Here is a 24,806-nt window from a genome sequence, read left to right as displayed (position 1 = left end):
CTGCCCAAATCCCTCCTCAGAGCTCAGCACCCCACACACTGAGCCCATGAAAAACAGCCCCACCTTTCCTCCACAGACAGCTTATCCCCCCCGCAACAGGGTCAGCCAGGACAACTCTGCCCTCAGTAGGAGGCCACACTTGCAGCCCTCCCATCCCCCAGCCACAGTGGCCAACGAGGCCCCCAGCAGGCATTGTGGCTCTGCGTGGCAAAGGCACATCCGACCCAGGACTCTGAGCCTCTCACCTGGACTCCAGCAAAAATCTCACTGAGCCTCCTTGTCTATCTTCCCTCCCCCACCCGCCATTGTAAAATTTCTTTCACTGGACTATTTCCTTCATGTCTAACTGCTAAACAACTTGATTGTCCCTCAGTTAAATCTAGATGTTCAAAATGGCATCTGAGGGTCTTTATCATTCCCTTCTTCTCCCACCTGACCTCTCCCACCCGCCCAGCTCAGCCCCCTGCACTGATCCCACCATCAGCCTTTGCCTAAAGTGCATGCCCCATTTGAATGCTTGCCCTCCAAGGCCTGGCTTGAAACTGGCCATTGGACCCTCTGCAAAGTTCCAAGCCCACCAAGGTGCTCAGTAAACTGTGGTCCCCTTCTCTTCCTCCTCTCCAAGAAGCCTCTTTCAATAAACCTCACCCCATCCCCATCTGCTTATTCTATTGTATTCATTTTCAACCTGTACTCAGACACTTTTATCAGTGGTCACTTGCTAATAGGTGGTTTTAAATCTGTTCTCTTCCCAAGCAGTGCCTGTATGCTAAGAGCTCAAGAAAGCACCTTATTGCATATTTCTTGTACATCACTCTGCCAGGACCAGGTCCTGGATGGGCTTGCCACTAGGAGTTCTACGTGGGCACTGGGGTTCAGCTGGAGGGCACCTGGTAAGGATGGGCAAGAGGTCTAACCGTACCATTGCTGGAGTCCAGCCCAACAGATCAGGAAAGAGACCTTCAGCAGAAAATCACTTGAGGCCTCTAACACCCCCTTCTGCGCCACCACCCCCCGACCCCCCATGGCCCGAGAGAGACCGCCTGGCAACGTCTGGACTGCCCTCTGGTACCGGGAGCGGGTCTGAGAGGGGCCGAGACCACAGGTCATTGGGACAGAGCAGAAGCTCCTCCAAGAAGTCCTGGAGCGGGACTCCTGCCCAGCTCCGCCCCCTAGGAGTCAGGGCCCCGCCCCTGCCCCGTTGAGTCCCGGAGAAGTTGCCCCCGCCCAGCCGCCGCCGCGCGGCTTCTTTCAGCACCGCGGCGCGGACAGCTCCCGGGCGGCAGCGGAGGGGAGGAGGCGCGGCGAGCGGCCGGCCGGGGAGGGCCGGGGAGGGCCGGGGAGAGCAGCAGAGGGTAGACGCAGGCGGGCGGGCGGGGCACGAAGCCCCGCGGCCCTCCCCGGGGGCGGTGCCCGCCCGGAGCCGGACGCTGCGGAGCCAGAGGGCAGACGGAGACGCAGGGAGCCGGGGCGCTGGTGGCTCCAGGCAGAGGCCGCAGCCGAAAGATGCCGGTCCGCAGGGGCCACGTCGCGCCCCAAAACACTTACCTGGACACCATCATCCGCAAGTTTGAGGGCCAGAGTGAGTGTGTGCGTCGGGTGGGGGCATGATCTGGAGCCCTGGTTCGGTGGCTGGAGTGGCCGGAACCCTTTACTAACTTCAGATAGAGCAGGGTGGGGGGTACCTGAGGCTGAATGCAAAACCCTTCTCTTTAATGTCCCCGAAACACCTTCTCCCCCAGGGAGCCCCCGCTTACCTCCAATGCTGCCCTCTCGTCTACAGCACGGTGGGCAGAGCACAGTGCTCCCTTCCACCCCTGAGCTGTTTTTTTCCCCTTCCAAGCCCTGACCTCCCCTTCTATCACTGTACCAATTCCCTCTTGAACCGCCCCCCACCCCCACCCCAAATTCCTTCAGAGGTTTACTTTTCACCCTCCTTTTCACCTCCTAACCCTAACCACTCTGGTCTTTCCAGGAGCTCACCCAGGCCTGGCCCCGGTCTGGTCACACCCCTTTCCCTGCCTCCAGGAAGCCTTGGGCCTCCCTCCCTCTTCACGACCCCATTCATTCCTGCCCTGGTCTTCCCACAATCCCCAGCCCTGACTCCCCTTCCCTCACTCCTCTAATCACTCTCCTACTTCCCCCTCCTGACCACCCCCTCATTACTCCCAGGAGTCCCCTGACCTTCCCCCATGGCTCTGGCCTCCTTGGTCTTCCCACCCTCCCCAGACCTGACCTCCCCCCTCCCCCATTCTGATCACCGCTCTGCTCCCCCATCCAGATCCCCCCTGACTGCTCCCAAGAGTCCCTATGATCTTTCCCTCTCTGCTGCTTGATCCTGGTTGCCATGGGCTTCCTACTTCCCACCCCAGGTCGTAAGTTCCTGATCGCCAATGCTCAGATGGAGAACTGCGCCATCATTTACTGCAACGATGGCTTCTGTGAACTCTTTGGCTACTCCCGAGTGGAAGTGATGCAGAGACCGTGCACCTGCGACTTCCTCACAGGCCCCAACACCCCACGCAGTGCTATGTCCCGCCTGACGCAGGCCCTGCTGGGGGCCGAGGAGTGCAAGGTGGACATCCTCTACTACCGCAAGGATGGTGAGGTGCCCTCAGGCCACAGGTTCTGCAAGGCAGGCTTGGCCCCTCTCTTGTCCAGGCAGAGTGACCATGGGAAGGGCACTGACCCAGAGGACCAAAGGGTCTGGATAAATCTTGTCTCCTCTCTGGGCCTCTGTTTCCTCATCTGTAGGGTGAAGTGATGGACACTGGATGAAATGCCTTCTGAGGTCCCTTTCAGAGGCCAGGGACCAGACTGAGCCACCAACTGGTCCTGGCCCCATGCAGGGCCTCCCACACCACCATCCCTCCCCCATGTCCCTGGTCTCCTGGCTGTCCACTCTGTCACTGTCAGCCCCAGCTGTCAGGCAGCTGGGATGGAAATTAACCTTTACTCATCTCCATCTGCTCTGGGGATTAGAGGAGGAGTCACCCCCTCAAGGCCTCTGTGGCCAGGCAAGGCATGGGGCAGCTGGTTTGAAAAGAGTCCTGGGTCTGGCTCACCAAGCCCTAGCTCCCTGGGGAGACAGGGTCTGGAGTTTGCCATGACCTGGAGGCTCATCCTGTTTGGGGTGTTATTGCCAGCCCAAGCTTACTGCAAATAGAACAAAAGCATAGGTCAGGGGCTGAGGATGAAAAATCATGGAGCCCTTTAAGACCCTCCCCCCAGTGCTTCACTGGATCCGTGAGGGGAGGGAAGAGAGGAGTGGGAATTAGGATCCTGAAAGTCCCTTTGAAATCACCTGGATCAATGGCCCCACCAGCCTGGTTCTGAATCAGAATTACCTGGAGCTTGTTTTCCAAAACACACCTTCCCTAGAGAGAGGCTGACTCAGAGGTGTGGAGGGAGGACAAAGCAGGTGTATTTGTAAAAAATCTCCCTGGCAGTTTGGGTGTTTTGCCAAGTTTAGGAGCCACTGGCTTAGATAAATTCCTTCCTTTCATGGATGAAGAAACCAAGGCCCAAGAAAAAGAAGGGACTTGGCCAAGATTCTACTGCTTGGGTCCAAACTGGGACTGGACCCCAAATCTCTGGATTCTTCCCTCAGAGATATCTGGTCTGAATAATCCCAAGAGGGGAGAAAAGAACCCAACAGCCTCTGTGTTTGGAGGCAGGACTCTGGGGGAAGGAAGCCTCAGAAGAGGGCCCTCCCTGGGGAAGAAGGAATGAGGATCACTGGAGTGCAGGTAAAGGGCAGGCACTGGGGCTGAGGGGTGCTGACAGCCGGGTAGCAGGGGCCTCGTGTGTGTGTGTGTGTGTGTGTGGAGCATGAGTGTAAGTGTGAACCTGAGCATGTGTGTGTGTGTTTAAGGGCTTCCGGGTGCTTCCTGGGCAGGTCGTGGCTGTACCTCTGGCTGTCCCCTGCTGCTGCCACCCATGTGAATGGGGTAGTGATTAGGGGACTAGGAAGAACCTGGCTTAGCTTGGCAGCACTCACAGGGTTAATGAAGTCAGAATATTTTTAAAAGCTGTGACTTCACCTCCTCACATCACTGCAGAGGGGAGATGACAGTTAAAGGAGTGAGAAGGGTCCCAGGGGAACAGGGTGGGACAGCAGGAAATGATAGCGGACAACAAGTCCTTCTCTGTCCCTCCCCTTGACCCCAGAGCTCTACCTGGGCCCCAGAGGGGTGAGGACTGACCACAGACTCCTAGTGATGTCAAATCAGAGCTCTTAGGGTCTCCTCAGCACCCTGCACGTGCCTGGGCAGGGGGTAGAGGTCAAGGCCAAGCCTTGACCCTCAGATTAGGACTCCGGTCTTCAGAACCCTGCTGGGGTCCTCTAGCAATCAGAAGGGGCCCTAGAGACCTAGTCTTGGAGGTTGTCCCTGGGTGAAAATGAAAAATTACCCACATACCTGGTGCCCCATAAATCCCAGTCTACTCCCACCCCCATCCTAAGCCCTTCCCTGTCCTATAGTCCAAGACTTTGACCACCTGGACCTGCCCCAAATTGGCCTGAAACCCAGAAAGGGGAACCTCCTGGCCTGCATTCCCCTAAGGGAAGGATGTAATGCTCAGATAACTTATGTTCACCTTATGGTCCACTCTGACTGCATGATTGTTTTTTATCATAGTCACATACATCTTACAGTCCTGCTGGAGGGCATCCTAATGATTTCTTCCCTCCTCACGATACCTCTTCTCCCCCCTCTTTCCCCGCTCTGACTCCAGGGAGGTGAGAAGGGAAGGGGTCCTGGACAGAATTCTAGCTGATTTATAGTCCTCTCTTCCTCTAAAGGGGTAATCCACTGACAGTTCTCCAAGTCAAAGTAGAAGGTCTATGTCCATCTATCTCCACATTGTGCAGCTGTGTAAGGTTGGGCTCAAAGAGGCCAGGGCATTTGACAAAAATTACCCCATGAGACAGGGCTCAGAGACCCCTGAGAAACTGGCTCTGCCGCCATCTGCCTTCACTGGGACAAGTAAGAACCTAACAGCTGGAAGGCATGGGGATGGCCATAAGACTAGAACGAACGAAAGTCTGCAGGGAGGGATGGAGGGCACTCAGATCTCCCCCCCCGGCCCGCGCCCCTACTGGGGGCCTGTCAGAGGGGCCCATCCCTGCCTGCCTTGGCCAGATCCTCTTCTCTGATGACCCCAAACCAGAGAGTCCCTTAATCTGCAAGCCTGGGGATCCTCTAGTCCTCAGCTCCAGATCAGGAGGATAGGGCATGGGCTGAGGTCTGAGGTCCCAGTGTTTTCTTTACACCCACCCATGAATGTCAGAAAGACCAAGTCGGGAGGCGGTATGGAGCCGCCCTTTTAGTGGCAGCTTTTGTGGCACCGGCTCCTCCCTGAGGGCTCACCACATGCTGGATGGGGGTGTGTAAAGAGATGGAGGCAATAGGCAACAGGGAGGCTCACAGGGGAGGGGCGGGGACTATAAGAAATTGAAGGAAGGGACACATCCAAGACACAGAGAAGAGCGGAGAGCAGTGAGGTGTCCCGGGGGCAGATGCGCCTGCTGCCCTTGGTCAGAGAGGTGACCGGGAGGAGTCCCTGGAAGGGAGAATGAGCACAGCCTGTGGCCCCCCGTCCAGGGAGCGGGCAAGGGCACAGAAACACTGCCACTCCTGGGCACAACCTAGGGTGACCACACTCACCCACTTCCGGTCACCCGGACACAGGTGCTCACAAGCAAGGACAGCTTAGGGATCAGGAAAAGAATGCTCTGAACTCATCCAAATCCTCATAGCCTCCTGTCTCCACCACCCCACAGGCAGCAAGCGTGAAGGTCCGGCATAGGGTGTCACGCACGGCCCCCTTCCAGCCCTCACTGCTCTGATGGGCTGGTCTTTGGTCCATTCCCAGCCTCAGTTTTCCAAAGATAGCATCAGTGGGTACAGACTGGGCCTTGGCAACCCCTAGCAGCATAGAACCTGGAGGCCCTGCCCTCTGCCCAGGTCTGCCCTCTCTCCGCCTGCTCCCAGGCCAGATTTCTGCAGTGCCAGAGAGAGTGAGGAGATAGTCTGGCCTTGGGGGCGGTGTCTCAGGTCACTGGCCAAGGAGGCTTCCTGGGTGGGTCCCAGTAGCCAAGCCTCGCCATGCCCCGGGCTGACAAGAGCACCAGGCTCTGGCCTGGGAGGCAGGCCTACAGCACTGCAAGCCCAGGAGTGGGTCACAGAGGCGAGTGGGTAGCCTCTCCTCGGGGTGGATGTCTCCCATGGGGCCCAGTGCAGCAGCTGGCAGATGGCTGCCTGATGCCTGGTGCCTGGGAGTCCGGGAATCTGATCCTGGAGATTCCTGCTCCCAGGGAGGAAAGTGGGAGGGAGGATGGGGGAAGCTTGGCTGTACCCCAGCAGTAATGGCGAGAGGAAGCACACCAGAGGGGCAGCTGGGGGAAGCGTGATTCTAGTGAAACCCAAAGTAGTAATAATCCTGTGAGCTAGCCTCCCACTCACTCACATTTACACATGTTCTTCCATTCACTCGGTTAACAACACCTGGAACAGGTCCTGGCAGCTGGCAAATGAGACAGACACAAACCTGCCTTCTGATAGTCATTTTACTGAGGCCCCTGCCCTTAGCATCCATCCTGACCCTTGGGCCTGACACCCACCAACACTTTGAACTGAGGGACATGGGATGACCGGGTACCATGGAGGGGGGCTCATGGGGCATCCAGCCAGCCCACAGACTGGACTCTGGGGTACAGGGAAGTTTTAGCTTGTTTTGTTCCACTCACCTATGGGAGGGGGAGTGAGACCCTGGAGCAGAGAAAGAGGAAGAGTGGGGTCAATGGCTGGGTCTGGGCTTCCTGAGAGAGCGGGGAGAGTGGCTGGAGGGCCCATTCTGCCCCCACCCTGCCATCTATCTCCCTCTCCCTCTCCAGACCCCAGGCCACTGCCCTCCCTGCCCTGCCTCCACCCCCAGTCCCAGCACCAGCACCTCTGCCTTGAGACCATGGGCCCCTTCCAGGCCTGGAGCAGTAGCCTGGCCTTCATTCCAGTGTTCTTGCCCCAGACAAGTCCCCTCTCCTCTCCAAACTGTTACGTACTGAGAGCCCAGGGCTCCCCGGCCCAGGGCTCCCCGTGCCAGGGCCCCAGCCAGCCCCAGCAAGTCAGTTTCTCAGAACCCCAGGCTCAGCGGAACAGGGGTCCGTGTGTGCCCTCCAGGGATCCACTGGGTGCCACCACGGAGCTTGAGGCCTCATGTGCCAACTGGCTCAGTGCCCAGCACTTAGTAGGTTCTCAACAGTGAGTTCCTTCCAGCATCAGGGGAGCAGGACATCTTCGTGAGACGGGAATATGGGAGCTGAACCCAGGGCCAGCCAGAGCTACATGGGGGTAGAATACCCGACCTCACCTCCCCACTTAATCCACCCCCATCTGCTCGGCTTTAATTACAGCAGAAGCGAACCTCAAGGTTAAGCCCTGAGCTGAGGGCTGAGTGTGGACTTGGGCCCGATGCTACATTATTTTCTAATGAGAAGCTTAGCTGCTCTCTCTACCTCTGCCCTGTGGGTGGGGCACCTGCTGGGCAGTGTCACCAACCCTCTGCCCAATAGCTCTGGTCACTCTGCAGGCCTCCTCACCTCCCACGGCTGCTCTTAACTTGACCTTAACCCAGATCACTCCCTAGCTTCCCCAGGCCAGGTTCCTGCAGGAGAGGACCCCTCCAGTGACACCCCCTCCCCACGGTGTTTGCAGCCTCCAGCTTCCGCTGCCTCGTGGATGTGGTGCCCGTGAAGAATGAGGATGGGGCCGTCATTATGTTCATCCTCAACTTTGAGGACCTGGCCCAGCTCCTGGCCAAGCGAGGGAGCCGCAGCCTGTCCCAGCGCCTGCTGTCCCAGAGCTTCCTGGGCTCCGGTGAGGCAGGGAGCAGGTGGCAGGGGAGGGGCAGGGAGCACCAGGTGGAGCAGTGGGTCCCCCAGCCCTGGCTGCTCTGACCCCAGCCCTGGTTTCAGAGGGCTCTCATGGCAGGCCGGGTGCACAGGGACCTGGCCCGGGCAGGGTCAAGTACAGGACCATCAGCCAGATCCCGCAGTTCACACTCAACTTCGTGGAATTCAACCTGGAGAAGCACCGCTCGGGCTCCACCACGGAGATTGAGATCATCGCACCCCACAAGGTGGTAGAGCGGACCCAGAACGTCACCGAGAAGGTCACCCAGGTGCGGCCTGCAGGGCAGGGTGGACGGGGCTCTGCTGGGCCTCGAGGGTCCCTCCTCAGGCCATGGACTGGACTCCTCCGGGGCTGGGCTAGCAGAGGGAGCCGGCCTGCCCAGCCCCCTACTGTCTGGTCTGAGCTCCAGGCCTCTTGTCCTGCTGGAGTCTGATTCTTTAGACCTAAAGACCTACCCTAAGGCCACCACCCTGATGCTCAGCTCCCAGAACCAGGGGAGGATGGGGTCAGCAGAGCCTGTGACTAGTGCCACATCCTAGGCCTGGAGGAGCTGGGAGCGGAGAACCCTCAGGTCACCATGGAGGCCCACCCAAGGCTCTGCCAGTCCCGGAGAAGGAGAAGCAGAGAGAAGAGGTGTCAGGGCCATACTGAGAAGTGGATGGGGAAGCCCCAGCCCTGCTTCTGCCTCTTGTCTTTGAGGCGACGGCCAGCCCCCATGGCAGGATCCTTCTGCAATCCAGGCAGAGGGGAGGTGGCCCTGGCACCTTCAGGTCCCTGGGGATCAGGCCCGAAATGCCTCCCTCCCCACCACCCCACCTTGGCCAGGCCAAGGCGAACCCCCCTGGGTCCTCTGTTCCAGCTGACCCCCGTGTCCCTCCTCCTGGGGCCTGATGCCCCAGTTCCTAGCTGACCATCCAGGGGGAAATGCAGAGGGCCGTGCCCAAGGTTCAGGTTCCCTGCCACCAGTCCACTCTGTGACCTTGCGCAAGAGGCCTTATGCCCTTACTGGGCCCCGGGGCTCCCATCCGGAGGAATGAGCTGGGCCGCACCATCTCTGAGGACTCATCTGACATTGAGTGTGCTGGCCCCACGAAGCACTGAGGGCTGCCTAGGCCAGAGGTGGGCAAGGGGCTGCAGGGCGAGGTAGGCGCCTACTCCAGCTTCCCCTGGGACTTTGCTTCATAAGCAGATGGGAGCAGCTCTTTTGCCTCCCTACCCCTTTTCACCTGAAGCACTGTCTGTGCCGGAGCAGATGGAGTAGAAACTCCTTGTGACCCAGCCCCTCACCAAGCACAGGAACCCTGGGAAAGGACCCCAGGTTGAAGGCTGGGTGCTTGTGACACAGCCCCTCACCAAGCACAGGAACCCTGGGAAAGGACCCCAGGTTGAGGGCTGGGCGCTTGGAGGTCAGGCAATGTGGCCCAATGACCTGGGAAGCCCACCTAGCTGCACACCCCGGGGCCCTCAGGTTGGTGGTAGGGGCCATGGGGGCTGTTGGACTGGAGAGTTGCCCGTGAAGCCCGACAGAGCTGGCTGGGGCTCGTGGTCCCTACCCACACCCAACCTGTCCTGCTGCCTTCCCCTTGCCCCAGCCCCTCTTGGCTTTACTAACCCACTGCCTGTGGGCCCTAAGGTGGGGAGGAGCCTGACAGAGCTCAGGCTGGCAAGGCGCAGAGCACAGAAGTCACACCAGCCTCAACCCGAACTCAAAGGGCCTAGAGGGCTGTGATCCCACACCTGAGTTCCTACATCCTGAGGGCCCACTGGGAAGGGCCTCGTGCTGGCCTCAGAGGCGATGGGAGACTATGGAGGTCTGTGGTAGGGGAGATGGCACCCCTGTCTGGAAGCCCTGAGGACGTACACTTCCTCGGACCCCACCCCTCCAAAGTCTGACTGTCTCCTTCCCACTCCCCGTGCTCTGCTGTTTCATCCTGGCTGGTCTTGAGCAGCCAGGGGCGGAGGTGGCCATGATAGCCAGGCTTTCAGTGCTCATTTGGCCCCTTTTAGTTGAGCCCCTGTGTGGACTAAGTGCGGGGCATATGAGACGGACATGCGGCACAAGGGATCTGCAGCTCTAAGTCAGTGGGGGACAGCTGTGTGGTCAGGGTGTTTACAAGGAGCAGGGAGAACATTGGAAAAGATGGTTTGAGTCTGCGCAGGGTTAGAGGAAACATCCTGGGGAGGCAAAACAGGAGCCGAGGCCAAGGCTGAGCTGGAGGTCACCACAGGGTGGGGCACTGTGGCCCCTCCCAGGGCCTTGGAGGGCAGATGGGGGACCGTCTGGTTGGAACCAGCCCTTGGGTGGATCTTCCTTACTGTGATCCCATCTGCTAATGGACCTGATTTGCAAGGTCAGAACCTTACATGGTAGATTTTCTTAAACCAGGACCACCGGCAGGGCCCTCTCTGGTAGTGCTGGGCAGGGGGTGGGGCGTGGTCCGTGAGACACCCCTCAGGCCCCATCCTTGTCGGGGCAGTGTCTGACATGGGTTGAGTGGGGAGGAGGAATTATCGTGTAGAGCGGCATGTGCCATTGAGACGTACCAGCTCATTTACTCACAACAGCCCCATGGAGTTTGTTGTCCTTTGTCATCCCCTTCTGCCAGTGAGGGAACAGAGGCTCACAGAGGTTAAAAAACTTGCCCCAAGACAGACACACAGCAATGTCCGACCTGGCATCAACCTGGGAGGTCTGGCTTCAAAACGCATGCCTTCCTGCTGCCCCAGCTGTTTGTTGTGTTGGGCAGCTGGGCAGAGCCTGGGTATGTTGGACTGGGCCCTGGTGATCCTGTGTTGGCCATAGGCTCGGAGGCGGGGGTCAGAGGGGCAGAGCAGAAGGGCGTTCAGCTGTATGTAATGATCAAAACCCCCTCGGACGTGTGAAGCAGTCAAGGCTTCCGGCACACAGCACCTGTCGAGGGCTCAGATTAGCTACTCACCCCCAAATTTGCTTCTTTCCACGGAGGCTCTGAGGGTTGGCCCCAGGGAGGGTCCTCACTGGTCCAGGCTCCACAGGGCCCTTAGGAATGCAGAGGGTATTTTGGGGGTGACTTGTTCCCATCAGGAACCTGACCACTGGAAACTTCCCAAACCCACCAGAGAGGACTGATGCCCTGCCCCCTGCCCCACCACCCTCTCCATCTTCCTGAGCCTGGCCCTCCCCTCTCCCCTCCCCCAGCCCTGTCTCCACCAGTTCCAGGCTGGCCTGTTTGGGAGGGAGTTTGTGAGCTTCAAACCTGGGGTCACTGTGGGACAGAGCTGCACCCCTCATCTGGAACCCCCCTCCTCTCTGCACTTCCTGTACACCTGTCCCCTTAAGAACTTGCCCTGTTATACGTGCACACCCCATCTTTGTGTCGTCCCCTCCCCCAGCACAGCCCCGGATCGCCCACCCTCTCCCACATCTCCCTTCCTAGGCCTCAGCCCTGCATCTGCACCCCTCCCAGACCCGTCTCACCAGCGGCGGCCACCCTGCTGACTGCCCCACGGTCCCCACCCCCAGGTGCTGTCCCTGGGTGCAGACGTGCTGCCGGAGTACCAGCTGCAGGCACCGCGCATCCACCGCGGGACCCTCCTGCACTACAGCCCCTTCAAGGCCGTGTGGGACTGGCTTATCCTGCTGCTGGTCATCTACACGGCCATCTTCACGCCCTACTCGGCCGCCTTCCTGCTCGGCGACCAGGACGAGCCTCAGCGCGCGGACTGCGGCTACACCTGCAGCCCGCTGACCACGGTGGACCTCATCGTGGACATCATGTTCGTCGTGGACATCGTCATCAACTTCCGCACCACCTACGTCAACGCCAACGACGAGGTGGTCAGCCACCCCCGCCGCATTGCCGTCCACTACTTCAAGGGCTGGTTCCTCATCGACATGGTGGCCGCCATCCCCTTCGACCTGCTCATCTTCCGTACTGGCTCTGATGAGGTGAGCAAACCCTGTTCAGGCCGGCCGCTGTGGCCATCCCCTGTGCCCCAGCCCTGGGTGCAGAGAGTACCTGGCATTGGGCACCTTTGCCAAAGCAAGTGGTGGTGGAAAGGGGGGGCCTCAGACATCTGTCATCTCCCAGCCCTGGAGAAGGAGCAGCTGAGCACCCCAGGCCTGGGTGCCCTCCCTGTGCTCCAGAATCCTGCCCCTTCTGGGACAGGCACTCCTGTGCCCCAGCCCCTCGTGCTGACTTCTAAACCACTCTTACCCTGGCGTTAGAAAAGGAATCCACAGGCTGTCCCTCCATGCAGCCTGACCCCCTCCTAAGCCCCAGCCCCTCCACTATGCCCATCCTGCTTCTCATAGCTGATGTGAGGGCATTTTCATGCTCTTCTCGTAGCTTCCAGTCCTACTATGTCCTTTTGACCCACCTTCTCGGGATCAGCTTTCCACTGAAATCGGCTCTGCCTCTTGCAGTCACCCAGTCACCCAGCCCGTGCAGCATGGGGTGTCATCGTGACTACCTGCTCCCATGACCACCCACTCCCAGCAAATCTATCCCCAAGTCCGCCCTCCCACTTTCCACCCACGCTGCCCCTGCCTGCACACTAAGTGGCCTTCTTGCCCACCTCTGCCCCAGCCCCACACCTGCCAGCCTCAGCCCCTGCACGCAGAGGCCAGAGCAAGTTTCAGATCACTTGTCTGACCCTGTCCCTTATCTGACCCAGTCTTCAGAACTTTCAGTGGCTCCCCAGTGGATTGGAATAAAAGCCGAGCTCTTTGTGGGCCCTGTGGCCACAGCAGCAGCCCCTGCCCACCTTCCAGCCTCACTCCTCCACCAAATTCTACTCTTTGCTCCCAGCTGCAGCATCACCCTTGGTTTTCCACATGGACTGTGCCCTCTCACACCTCCATGCCTTTGCTCCTGCTGCTCCCTGTGCCTGGAGTGCCCTTTACCTCTCCCTCCTGTCTGCCTGGAGACCCAGCCTCCTCTCTCAAGACTCAGCTCCTGTGTCACCTCCTATAGGAAGCCTTCCCTGCCCTGCCGCTGCAGACTTGACCTCCCCTTCCTCTGTGCTCCCCAGAGACTTTTGTGTGAGCAAACATATGGCTATTTTGAACTCTACACTGAGAGCTCCTAAGGCCCTGCACTGTGCCCCACTGCCAAGAGCCTGGCCCAAAGCAGGCTCTCCATAAGTGTTTGTTGAATGACTATGTGACCACATTTGCATGTGAATAAACATGGTCTTAAGCACAGCCTTTCAAGGGCTGACCCCCAACTCCGTGTCCCCGCCCCCTCCCTACCTCTCCAGACCACAACCCTGATCGGGCTGCTGAAGACGGCTCGGCTGCTGCGGCTGGTGCGTGTGGCTCGCAAGCTGGACCGCTACTCTGAGTACGGGGCAGCAGTGCTCTTCCTGCTCATGTGCACCTTTGCACTCATCGCACACTGGCTGGCCTGCATCTGGTACGCCATCGGCAACGTGGAGCGGCCCTACCTGGAACCCAAGATCGGCTGGCTGGACAGCCTGGGAGCACAGCTCGGCAAGCGCTACAATGGCAGCGACCCAGCCTCAGGCCCCTCGGTGCAGGACAAGTATGTCACGGCCCTGTACTTCACCTTCAGCAGCCTCACCAGCGTGGGCTTCGGCAACGTCTCACCCAACACCAACTCTGAAAAGGTCTTCTCCATCTGCGTCATGCTCATCGGCTGTGAGTGTCCCGGGCCTTACTCATAGAATCCAGTTTCAGTTTTGTAATGAGATATAACAGAGTGTGTATGATAGGCAGATCCTAAGTTTGCAGCACAATGAACTTTTGCATATGTGTACACCAACTATACACAGAATTTAACACCCATGTAACCCTCGCTATATACCAGGGATCAGGACAAGCTACATCATTTTCAGGGCCCGGTGCAGAATGAAAATATGGAGCCCTCTGTTAAAACAAAATTATTAAGAATTTCAAGACGGTGACAGCAGAGCATTAAACTAAGTCCAGGGCCCTTCTTAGCACAGGTCCACGCCCATGAAGTATTTAGAGATGTTAAAGCCCAGAAAAACAAAACTAAGGGGAAAGTGGGTGAAAACAAGAGACCAAGAGTTTTCCCTTTATTATATTTTTACAACTTGAAAGAGAAAACAAATCTGAATTTAAAAAATTCATTGCCCCAAAAAAAAAAAAAAAAAAAATTCATTGCCCTAGTTTCATCTTCTCAGGAGTTTGGCCTCTGGGCCCAGGAAGCTGCCAAGAGGGAGGGCAGAGGGAGGAGGGCAGGAAGCCCAGGGGTCTTTGTCCCCCATGTGCCCTGGTGCCATCTCGGGCACTTGTGACTTTGCCCTGGACAGAGGGGTCCCTGACTGGGGGATCCCAGGGAGAGGGAGGGAGTCCTGGAGCAGGCCCTGAGGTGGTGTAGCCTGGTGGGGATGCTCAGGAGCTCACCCCTCACCCCACCCCTGGCCCATATCCCCCGCTCCCTGCCCCAGCCCTCATGTATGCCAGCATCTTCGGCAACGTGTCGGCCATCATCCAGCGCCTGTACTCGGGCACGGCGCGCTACCACACGCAGATGCTGCGAGTCAAGGAGTTCATCCGCTTCCACCAGATCCCCAACCCGCTGCGGCAGCGCCTTGAGGAGTACTTCCAGCACGCCTGGTCCTACACCAACGGCATCGACATGAACGCGGTGAGCCCCCGCCGCTCTGCCTGGGGCGGGGCGGGCGACCTAGCCCAAGTCCCAGCTCTGGCTAACTCCCCGAGGGAGGCCAAAGTCCCGCGGGCGCAGGGCGTCCCCAGAGCCCTCCCCACCCGTTCCCCCAGCCCCACCCCCACCCCGGCCGTGCTCCGCTGGACGCGACCGCCCTTCTCGCAGGTGCTGAAGGGCTTCCCCGAGTGCCTGCAGGCCGACATCTGCCTGCACCTGCACCGTGCGCTGCTGCAGCACTGCCCGGCCTTCCACGGCGCCAGCAAGGGCTGCCTGCGCGCGCTCGCCGTCAAGTTCAAGACGACGCACGCGCCGCCCGGGGACACTCTGGTGCACCTCGGCGACGTGCTCTCCACGCTCTACTTCATCTCCCGCGGCTCCATCGAGATCCTGCGCGACGACGTAGTGGTGGCCATCCTCGGTGCGTCTGGCGGGGAGGGCTAGGCTGGCGTGTGGGGTGCCCTGCCTGGACCAGGCCATTCCCAATGATGACGGTGGCCCCTTCTGCTGACCTGCCATGTGCAGAGCGTGTGCCACGGGGGAGCTTTACACCCAGCTCACTCAAGCCTTAAAACTAAGCTCTACCACAGGCCCCATTTTCCTGAGAGGGAAGTTGATGCTCAGAGACGTCTGGTGGGTGGACACTTCAGAGGAAGGATGCGAGCATTGGACAGGGGACAGATTTGGGGCACACACAGCCCCTGCCACTTACGTTGGGCAGGTCACCGCAGCTGTCTGAGATCTCATCTTCCTTGCCTTCCCGCTGACTTCAGCCCACCCCAAGTCCCTGCCCAGGCTGTCACTCACCCTCCCCTGCTCGCCATGGCCGGGCTCTACTCCAGCCCCTCCACCCAGTCCTCTCCCTCTGGCCTGCCCTTGGCTGGTGTTCACCAAGTGTGCTGCTCACTCTCTTCTCCCATTACATCCTCACCTGGGCCAACTCCTTGCTCCTGTGATCTCAGCCTCACCTATGCCACAAGGACCCCCAGAACTGTGTCCCGACCCCAGTCTCTCCTTAGACTGGACTATCCCATGTGTTCTTGGGCATGGCCACCCTTATATTCCATAGGCAGACCACACAGCATATCTCAGTCTGAAATTGTCCGCCCTCAAAGGCAGCTCCGTCGGCATCCCCATCACTGTGAGCCTTCCGTTGCCTGGGCCAGAGACCTGGGAGTCAACCAAAGAAGCACCCTCCTCCTTTCTGCCCCACCGCCACCATCCAGGCAGCCACGGAGCCCTGTCTGTTCCCCTCATTAATCTCTCTCTGTCCCATACCTGTCTACTTGTCCCTGCCTGGGTCCACCCCTCATTGTGTCCTTCCTGGGCACGTGTCAGGAGCTCCTTTCCCATGGCCCTGAATCTGGTCTACTGCCATACTCCATCTTCCACCTTCTGCCGGTGACCTGAAATTCACATCTGGCATACTCCTCTTTTGCTCAAAATCCTTCCATGGGTCCCATGACCCATGGGACAAATGTAAACCCCTGTGCATGGCATGCACAGCCCTCCCCATTCTGGCCACCTTAAGTCCTGCCAGCCTCCCCCCTAGTAGTTCACGTTCCAGCCATACAAACTAGTTAGTTCTGTAAACCTCTGTGCCTTTGCACGTGCTGCCACTCTGCTCAGAGCACCTATCTTGCACCCCTGCCTGGCGGACCCCAGTCATCCTTCAATGCTGAGCTCAAGCACGGGCTCCTCTATGAGCCCTTCCCTCAGTCTCAGCCAAGCTTAGAAGTGCCATCCATGTGGGAGAGATAATTATTATTAATAATTAAGAAGCCAGTCCAATTTAAGTTTTATTTAGAGACATGAACTCCTCTCATTTTGTCCTGAGTGGAAATGGACATTAGGTCATAATCCTTCATCTACTGGAAAACCATCACTTTATAATGTTGCCCGGATTTCCAGCTTCTTGGATTTCATATGTGACCCTGGAGGGTCCCTTCCTTCTCCAAGTCTCAGTCCCTTCCTCTGTAAATGACCTTTTATCCGGTTCTCTTGGGGCACATGTCTTGGCCTCTGTCCATTGTGCAAGCAATTAGCACCTCTTGTGTGGTATGGCCAGGCTGGGGGGCTGGACTTTGCTGTGGGGAGTGGCAATCCAAGTAATCATGGTCCCTGGCACCTTGACCCTGGGCTTTCTGCCCCCAGCCTTGACTGTGCCACACGGACCACATGCTGCTTCCTCCACCCCATTGCCTTTTTCCAGTCCTCCTAGAATCTCACAACACAGCCCCCCCCACTTCACTTGCTCTGTAAGCCCCCCTCTTCCCTGCTCCCAACCACTCCTGGTGGAACGAGCTTCTCCCTCCCCCATAGCCCCATTGCTCTTGGCTCTTCCCTGTTCTAAGGCTCTAGAGATCATTCTGTAATCTGTCTCTCTGGGATTTGGGGGGCTCCTTGTGCATGGGACAGCATCTTATTCATGTTTACATGCTGTGGCTAGCACAGTATCTGGCGCCAGGAGGGCCCGATACCCTCACCACGTGCCCCTGTATCCAGCCCATGTCCACCCTGTGACATCTGTCCCTCCCTGTGCCTTGCATCCACCTGTCTGGTGCGTCTTGCTATTCGAGCCACTTCCTCAAGCATCACATCTGCTTCTCTGGACAGCCCATGGGGCTAGACAAGGTAGATATGGTTATACCCATTTTAAAGATGAGGACACTGGGGTCCAGAGAGAGGAAGTGACTTTCCCAGGCTTCCTCTGCTGGGGCCATGCTGGTCACTTGGCCCCACAAAGGGAGCGGGAACACGAAGAGAGAGAAGCCTCAGGCCCTCCCCTGGGGAGCTGGGTACTCCTGACCCTGGGTCCTGTCCACTCTGCAGCACCGTGGCAGCCCGGAGAAGAAGAGATTAAGCAGGGAGCCTCTAGGGTCCCTACTGCCCACTGTCCCCTGGATGGAGGTGGTAGGGGCAGTTCCAAAGAAAGTGGGAAACAGGAGGGGGGAGTCTAATAGAGGATGGTCCCAAGGGGCCTGGAGATAGCAAGGGGCCCCACATGCTGGGGTGGGAGGGGTCTCTGCAGCACCCCTCAGCCAGCACATCCAACCTTGTTCCCAGGCCCCAGCCCAGAAGGATCCCTGAAGTGGGGTGAGGTCATAGTTAAGAGGTCCTCAGGGAGGCTCCTCAGAAGAGAGCTTGGAGCCAGGCCCTAGAAAGACCCCGCCCCTCTGGCTGGCAGGAAAGAATGACATCTTTGGGGAGCCCGTTTGCCTCCATGCCCGGCCGGGCAAGTCCAGTGCAGACGTACGGGCCCTGACCTACTGTGACCTGCACAAGATCCAGCGGGCAGACCTGCTGGAGGTGCTGGACATGTACCCCGCCTTCGCAGACAGCTTCTGGAGTAAGCTGGAAGTCACCTTCAACCTGCGGGATGTGAGTCCGGGCTGGATAGGCTGGGTGGGGGGTGGCCCTCGGCCAGCTGGTAATGGGCAATGGCCAGTCAGCTAGCTGAGAGCTTGGCCTGCCTGGCCTAAAGGGACCCATCCGGCCACTTGCCTTCCTTTCAACCCCCTCCTGCATCCTTTGCCATAATTTCTTCTGTGCCTACCATGGCCAACATAATGCTAAATATGAAGGTAGCTACCAATTATTGAGCACCAACTATGTGGTAAGCGCTGGGCTCCTTTTACATGATCTCATTTAGTCTTCTCACAAGTGGTGTTATTATCCCCATTTTCCGGATGAGGAAACTAAGGGTCATAGCGGACAAATGACCAAAGCCACACAGCCATACAGTAAGCCATATAGTCAATGGCGCGGCCAAAATGGGACTCAAGTTTGTGCATCTCCATAGCCCAGGCTTTTCCTACCACGTCCTACCAAGCTGCAAGGGGGGGTGCGGGGCGGGGCATCGGTGTCTGTCATCCAAGAACTCACAGTGCCAGGTCCCAGGGGTATAAACAGTAATAGAGCAGTCTCTTCTCTCAAGTTTATCACTCAGTGGAGGAGATTATAATAACTCAGGAAAAAGAAAGAGCTGCATAGTTAAATAACCAAGGAAGTCTCAAGGGTGTGCAGGGAGACCAAATATTTGTGGAGCTCAGGTTTGCCAAGGCGTGGGGCAGCCAGTATGGAGTGAAAGTGCCCGGAAGGGTCTGTATGGAGGAGCAGGTCTGGAACCAGCTAGTGGGAAGGCGGGGGCAGGCACACCCGGCAGGGGCAGCAGCAGCTGAGGCCCCGATGCTGAGCCCCCCACCCCCGGTGTCAGGAGGAGGGGTCCTGCTGGCCCAGCCCCACACCCAGCTTCTGGAGGTGGTGCTGAGGCAGGTTTACGTGCTCTGGACAGCCCTCCCCACCCTCTGCCCTCTGCTGTCCTCCCCTTCCCCGGTCTGCCCCCTTCCCACCTAGGGGACATCTTGCAAAGACCCTGCCTTGGGGGAGGTCCAGCAGCCAGGAGCCATCAGGTGGCCCAAGTGCTCAGTGGCTGGACTCCAGGGCAAGAGGGATGCGGTCCCCATGGCCTGGGATATCTGCAGACCCTGGGTACCCTCAAGTCTCATGGTGCCAGGAAGGTGGGCTGCCAGGGGTGCTGCTGAGGGCACCCCCTGAACGGACTGGGACTTCCAGACCCCGTCTCCTCAGAGGAAATCGCCCCATTGGCCCACGCTGAAGGCGGGGACACCAGGGCGTTGGGGAAAAAGGGAGGAGAACAGTCCCCCTGTCTCCCACGACCCCAACCTTGCTGCTCAAAGCGGCCTCTCGCAAGACTCTGTGGGGGTCTCCAAGCCCCTGTGCATCTCCCACCCACACACACAGGAGAGGAGCTGCCGGGAGCACAGTCAGGGAGCCCAGCCACCTGTCACCACTTTCTCACCTAGTGGCCACAGGGCCACGGGGGGAGGGGGAGGGGAGGGCAAAGAGGCCCTGTCCTGGCTTTGGTCCCTGTTACTTGATGCTCTCGTTCTCCACAAGGCAGGCGGGGGTCTCCAGTCATCACCCCAACAGGCCCCAGGCAGCCAGGACCACCAAGGCTTCTTCCTCAGTGACAACCAGTCAGGTGAGCAAAGCCAGCCCCCACCAGTGTCTGCCCCTCCCCAGCCCGAAGCCCCTGCCCAGCCTCCTGCCCCTTCTCAGGTCCTCCCCAATCTGCCTCCCCTGGGAGAGGCCTCCCCAGTCCCCTCAGTGAGTGGAGAGGGGCTCCCTCCCTAGGCTCAGTGTCCGAGGCCCTTATACCCTTCCTCCCACTGTGTCCTCAGAGGGCTAAGTGAGGGCTGCCCTCGGGGGTAGATACTGGCCAGCCCCTGGGGCTCCACATCAAGGCACCAAGGGCCCTGCTGGGCGGCAGCTCCCTGGACAGTGAGGCCAGGGCTGGACGTTCCCACCCAGCCAACCACCCACCCCCGCCAGGCTGGGGCCCCAGGCCCCCTCCCAGGGCTACAGCCTTCTGGGTCCCAGAAGCCAGACCTCTATGGGGCTAGGACCTCGTACTTCAGGGCACCCAGGTAAGGAGATCCACTCCTCCCACCCTGTGTTCCCATGGCAGGTAGGGGGAGGGGCCCGGGCTCTGCTCAAGAAGGTCAGGCCTATGGAACTGGATGAACCGAAGCTCAAGTTTCCCTTGCCCTGTGCAGGTGCAGCCCCTTCCCTGAGCATCTCAGATGCATCTGGCCGCTGGCCTGAGTTGCTGCAGCAAGTGCCCCCCAGGCCAAGTCAGAGCCCCCCAAACCCTCAGGGAGACCCAGACTGCTGGCCTCGGGAGCTAGGCTCCAGGCTAGAGCAGCTCCAGGCCCAGATGAACAGGTGAGTGACCTGTGGGCCACGGATGGGGGCAGCCACAGAGGGCAGGCCCAGTGGCAGGCTAGGCACGGGTGCCCCCTCCTGGTGCCTCAGGGACATCGCTGGGTGCCCCAAGGGTTTGAGAATGGCCAGCCCCATTTAGCTGCAGACCTCCCCATCCCTGTCGCTAAGTGCAATTCCTTGGATGGCTTGTCCCAGCAAACCCTGGAGCATGCCAAGGAGGACTTCTGGGGAGATGGGCATAACCTCATGCAGAAACAAATTCCACAGGCCCCTGGAAAGGGGGTGTGGCCTGTGGATGGCAGGGCTGTGGTGGCAGAGTGAGGGCTTAGGGGCACTATAGTCCTGGGTTCAAATTCTGGCTCAGCAACTTACCAGCAATACTGTGGACAAGTTACTTGACCACTCTGAGCCTCAGTTTTCCCTTTTGTGAAATGGGGATAACCAGAATACCCACGTCAAGCTTCATTATGAGGCCAGAGTATCTCTTTGACAGGCACCCTCTGGGAAACAGTGTTAAGGAGAGCTAAGCCTTAGGCCGGCTTCTTGTAGCCACAGGGATGACTTCCCTGGTCACCAAGGCAGTGCATGCATGTTTGGGTTACCTTCACCTTTCCTAAGGTGCACCAAAACATCTACTTAAGTTCTTTCCATAGTACCATTCCGTCAAATAAAGTAATTTGGTTACCCACCCCCCTGCCAAAAAAACCTTCATTATGAGGACTAAATGATGTATGCACCATGCCTGATCACTGTTATTATCAGAGTCAGGGATGTGCTAAGGGGAATTTGGGCAGGGGCTGTGGATTACAGCAGGGAAATAGCAGGGACAGCATGCAGGCTACAAAATCGAGCGCTGCCCTCAGGACCTAAACTGCTTTTGCCAGCCCCAGCCCTGACCCTGACTCCGACTGTGGGGTTCTGCCTGACAGGCTGGAATCACGCATGTCCTCAGACCTCAGCCGCATCCTGCAGCTCCTTCAGCAGCCCCCGCCCCAGGACCACACTGGCTACATTCTGGGAGCCCCTGCCTCCAATGACCTGGTCTTGTCTCCTTCAACCTCAGCAACTCAGAGTCCAGGAACTAGACTACCCCAGGGCGATCTGCCCCCTGCACAGGTAAGCAGATGAGGAGATCCCCAGGGGCTTGCCTGGAGGCAGCTGCATGTCTTCCCCCACCCTTAACTTGGTCTCAATGGGCATCCAGCCCACGGCCTTTGTGGTCCGAGAGCAGCTATGACTTTTGCTGTCCTCCTTTATGGTCTGAGTCATGACAGGCAGCCTGGACAGGCGGTGACAGAGCCCAGATTGTGACCAGGGACGCCACATCTGGGGCAAGGGCAGCAGGACACAACTCCTGCCACTTCCCATCGCTGAAGTCGGGGTGGCCTGGGGAGGCTCCCCGTACTGCATGCCTCCCTCTTTCTTGCCCCTCCCAGGCCCCCAGTTATGGTGACCTGGACGAATGGAGGCCGAAGCTCGGGAACTCCTCCTCCAGGATGCTGGCCCCAGCCACAGAAATGGACAAAACTACAACACTGTCCTCGGAACAGAAGCAGCCTGAGGGGCTCCTGTCACCCTTGGCCTCGCCTCTGCATCCCCTGGAGGTACAGGGACTTGTCTGTGGTCCTCACTTTCCCTCACTCCCTGAACACCTCAGCTCTGTCCCCAAATAGCTGGAGTTCCAGAGACATGGCTCAGATCCTGGATTTGTGAGGAGCTAGAGCCACTGTACCCCAAGAAAATAGACACCAGGAAGGAACTGAAGGTGGGTGAGGCGACAGTTAAGGATTTGGGGGAGGCAGACAGCCTGTAAACTGAAAACCATTTACCTAGAGTAGCTACAAACTGCCAATCCAGGTGACCCAAGATGGCTTGGGCAAAGAGGCTCAGGACTTCTCCCAACCTCCCGCAGGTCTCTATTTAGACAGCAGGCCTGGTGGAGGGTGGGTGAGCCTCAGGTGTAGAGGTAGCTTATGGGACAGAGGGCTCAGTGAAGAACAGAGACCTTTCTGATCTACTGTGTGAGAGCCTTGCTCTGTGCCAAGTACGATCACCTCCCAGCTCAGAACTCTCCCCCACCACCCAGCCAGCCCCCAAGGTTGGTCAAGACCTCCCGCCGAGAGCTTGTGAACCAGCTGGAGATGAAAGTGTCCTCTGTAGTGGACACATCAGGGACAGAACTCCAGCCCCCAGCCACTCTGCCCCTGATGGTTCTGTGAGGACCTTTGGGACCCTAGGGGACAATGGAGTGTCTCAGAACTAATAAAGTCTGCACACTTCATGTTGGGCTGGGTGTGTAACTTACGTAGGGTCATCAGGTCCTTGATTGTGCTGTAACTGACAGCTGTGATCTTCTCCACGTCCCTCTCCCAAGGAGCTGTGTGTTGGGGGCCTGAAGGTGGATCTACCATGTTCAGGAGTCTCTGGAACAGGGGGCTTTTAGCCAGGCTGGGGTGAAGGGAAGCAGTGAGGCGCTGGCGTGGTGGCCATAGGGAATCATGACAACAGCCAACGCTTCCATAGCACTCACCCTGGGTTGGGGGACACCGTGCTGACTGCCCTGCAGTTATTAGTTCATCAACTCTTTACAACAACTATATGGGGTCAGTATTATTATCCCCATTTTAAAGATGAGGGATCAGAAGCAGAGAGATACTAAGAATACCCAAGCAAGAGGGAAACTTCTGGGGTGCTGGTACTCTTCTATTTCCTGATCTAAGTGCTGATTGCATCAATGTGTTTCAGGTTGTAAAAACATGTGCACTTCTATGTGTAAACTATACTTTGATTTTAAAAAAATATTTCCCAAAAACATATCAAAAGGAGGACATAATTTCAACACAGATGGTCTGGTTTGAGAACATGTGCATTCAACTACTCCACTGAAATTGGCTGTTGTCCAGAAAAGTCAGTGGTCCTGTCCTTTTGCAGTACTCCCTAAAAGAATTTTGAAAATCTATTTCCCCCTCACACATTTTTAGTTGACATCTGAAGTATTTCATGATAAGTTTAAATAGTTGAAGAGGACAGGACTTCCCTGGTGGCGCAGTGGTTAAGACTCTGCCTGCCAATGCAGGGGACGTGGGTTCTAAGCCCTGGTCTAGGAAGATCCCACATGCCACGGAGCAACTAAGCACGTGCGTCACAATTACTGAGCCTGCACTCTAGAGCCTGCAAGCCACAACTACTGAGCCCGTGTGCCTAGAGTCCGTGCTCTGCAACAAGAGAAGCCACTGCAATGAGAAGCCCACACACCACAACGAAGAGTAGCCCCCCACTCACCACAACTAGAGAGACCCAACGCAGCCAAAAAAATGAATGAATAAATTTTTAAAATAAATAGTTGCAGAGGACATAATTTCCAGTGTGTTGTAAATATTGACACTTTATAAACTGTTGCATTCATATCAATCTATTTCAATCCAAATAGCAGTGATTCAGAAGCCAATATCATTCATTTTAAAAACAGGAGAGCAAGCTCTTCTTTAACATAGTTCCTTTTTCTCTGCTCATAATTCCACTCTATTCCATCCACAGTTTATCTGACATGTAATTTATTTCCATGCTTGAAAGTCTATTATTAATAACCTCATCATATCTGTTTGGAAAACACGCTCGCTGCAAATAGAGAAAGCCCACACGCAGCAATGAAGACCAAACACAGCCAAAAATAAATAAATAAATTTATAAAAAATAATAAAAAAAAATTTTTAAAGTAATTGTAACCTTACTAGGGCTTTAAGGGTTACACTTATTAGTACTAGGTTTTTCAAAACAACATAAATATCTCTTTAAATTTTTATAGAAACTAAAATTGTATTGGATATACACCGCTTACAAGAGGGAATTTTCCTCTCAATTAGTTCATGTGTGTGGATGAATATTAATTTTTTATTAGAGTAAAACAGAAGCACAGAGAAAACTTGTTCACATAAGTAGATAGTACTATAAGGGGTTTGTTATATATAACAGTGTCACTCAATTCTTTGAATTCTTTCTGAGCTGTGTTAACAATCACATTTATCATTAAAAACTATATTTAATGATATCTAACAATTCAATCCTCCTTTAGTTTTGTTGAAAGCAAATTATTGGAAACCATTTAAATTATAAAGAGATGTTACCTAGGTTCGGACCCTTCTCCATTTCAAACTCAAGACACAGATATAGTATTTAGGGCTAGATTAGCATTTGCCTTGGGACCCTCGGTGGGGAAAAGATGGAGTGGGAACTAATAAAAAGTGAGAGCCACACTGGTCGGGCTGCTGCCTGCTGAACACCAACCCTAGAATTCAGAGCATTTCTACAGTGGCCAGGATAGCGCAGGAAAGCCTGACTGAAGCTGGCCTGGCCCTGAGTACATCGGCGTGTCCAATGGTGTGTTCGCCTTGGGGCGCTGGGAGAACAACATTCCGGCGTAACGGGGGCGTTGGCACGACGGGGAATTACGGTGGTTCCCCTTTGGCGCAGGCCAGGCAGCCAGGCCGCGGAGCTCTGTGCCGCGGAATGC

General features: G+C 57.0%; 1 protein-coding gene across 3 annotated transcripts; it reads left to right on the top strand.

Moving 5' to 3' along the window:
• The first annotated feature begins 1,506 nt into the window (after positions 1-1,506).
• Positions 1,507-21,969, top strand: KCNH6 (potassium voltage-gated channel subfamily H member 6). 3 transcript variants are annotated; one of them, XM_065896580.1, is made up of 14 exons: positions 1,507-1,582; positions 2,373-2,603; positions 7,716-7,877; positions 7,976-8,181; positions 11,416-11,841; positions 13,155-13,309; positions 13,469-13,554; positions 14,331-14,530; positions 14,717-14,969; positions 17,736-17,929; positions 19,469-19,553; positions 20,128-20,296; positions 21,226-21,412; positions 21,733-21,969. In XM_065896580.1, exons 1-14 carry the CDS (start codon positions 1,507-1,509, stop codon positions 21,967-21,969), a joined length of 2,667 nt encoding a protein of 888 aa, XP_065752652.1. The 3 variants fall into 3 exon arrangements, with proteins under 3 accessions (XP_065752652.1, XP_065752650.1, XP_065752651.1); XM_065896578.1 differs by adding an exon at positions 19,904-19,998 and having other exon boundaries at positions 13,155-13,554; positions 19,469-19,566; XM_065896579.1 differs by having other exon boundaries at positions 13,155-13,554.
• The last annotated feature ends 2,837 nt before the right edge of the window (positions 21,970-24,806 follow it).

The sequence above is a fragment of the Phocoena phocoena genome, chromosome 19 (assembly GCF_963924675.1).
Source record: "Phocoena phocoena chromosome 19, mPhoPho1.1, whole genome shotgun sequence".
In the NCBI taxonomy this organism is placed as follows: domain Eukaryota; kingdom Metazoa; phylum Chordata; class Mammalia; order Artiodactyla; family Phocoenidae; genus Phocoena; species Phocoena phocoena.
The sequence above is the reverse complement of the archived record's forward strand: the minus strand, read 5'-3'. Positions and strand labels throughout refer to the sequence as shown.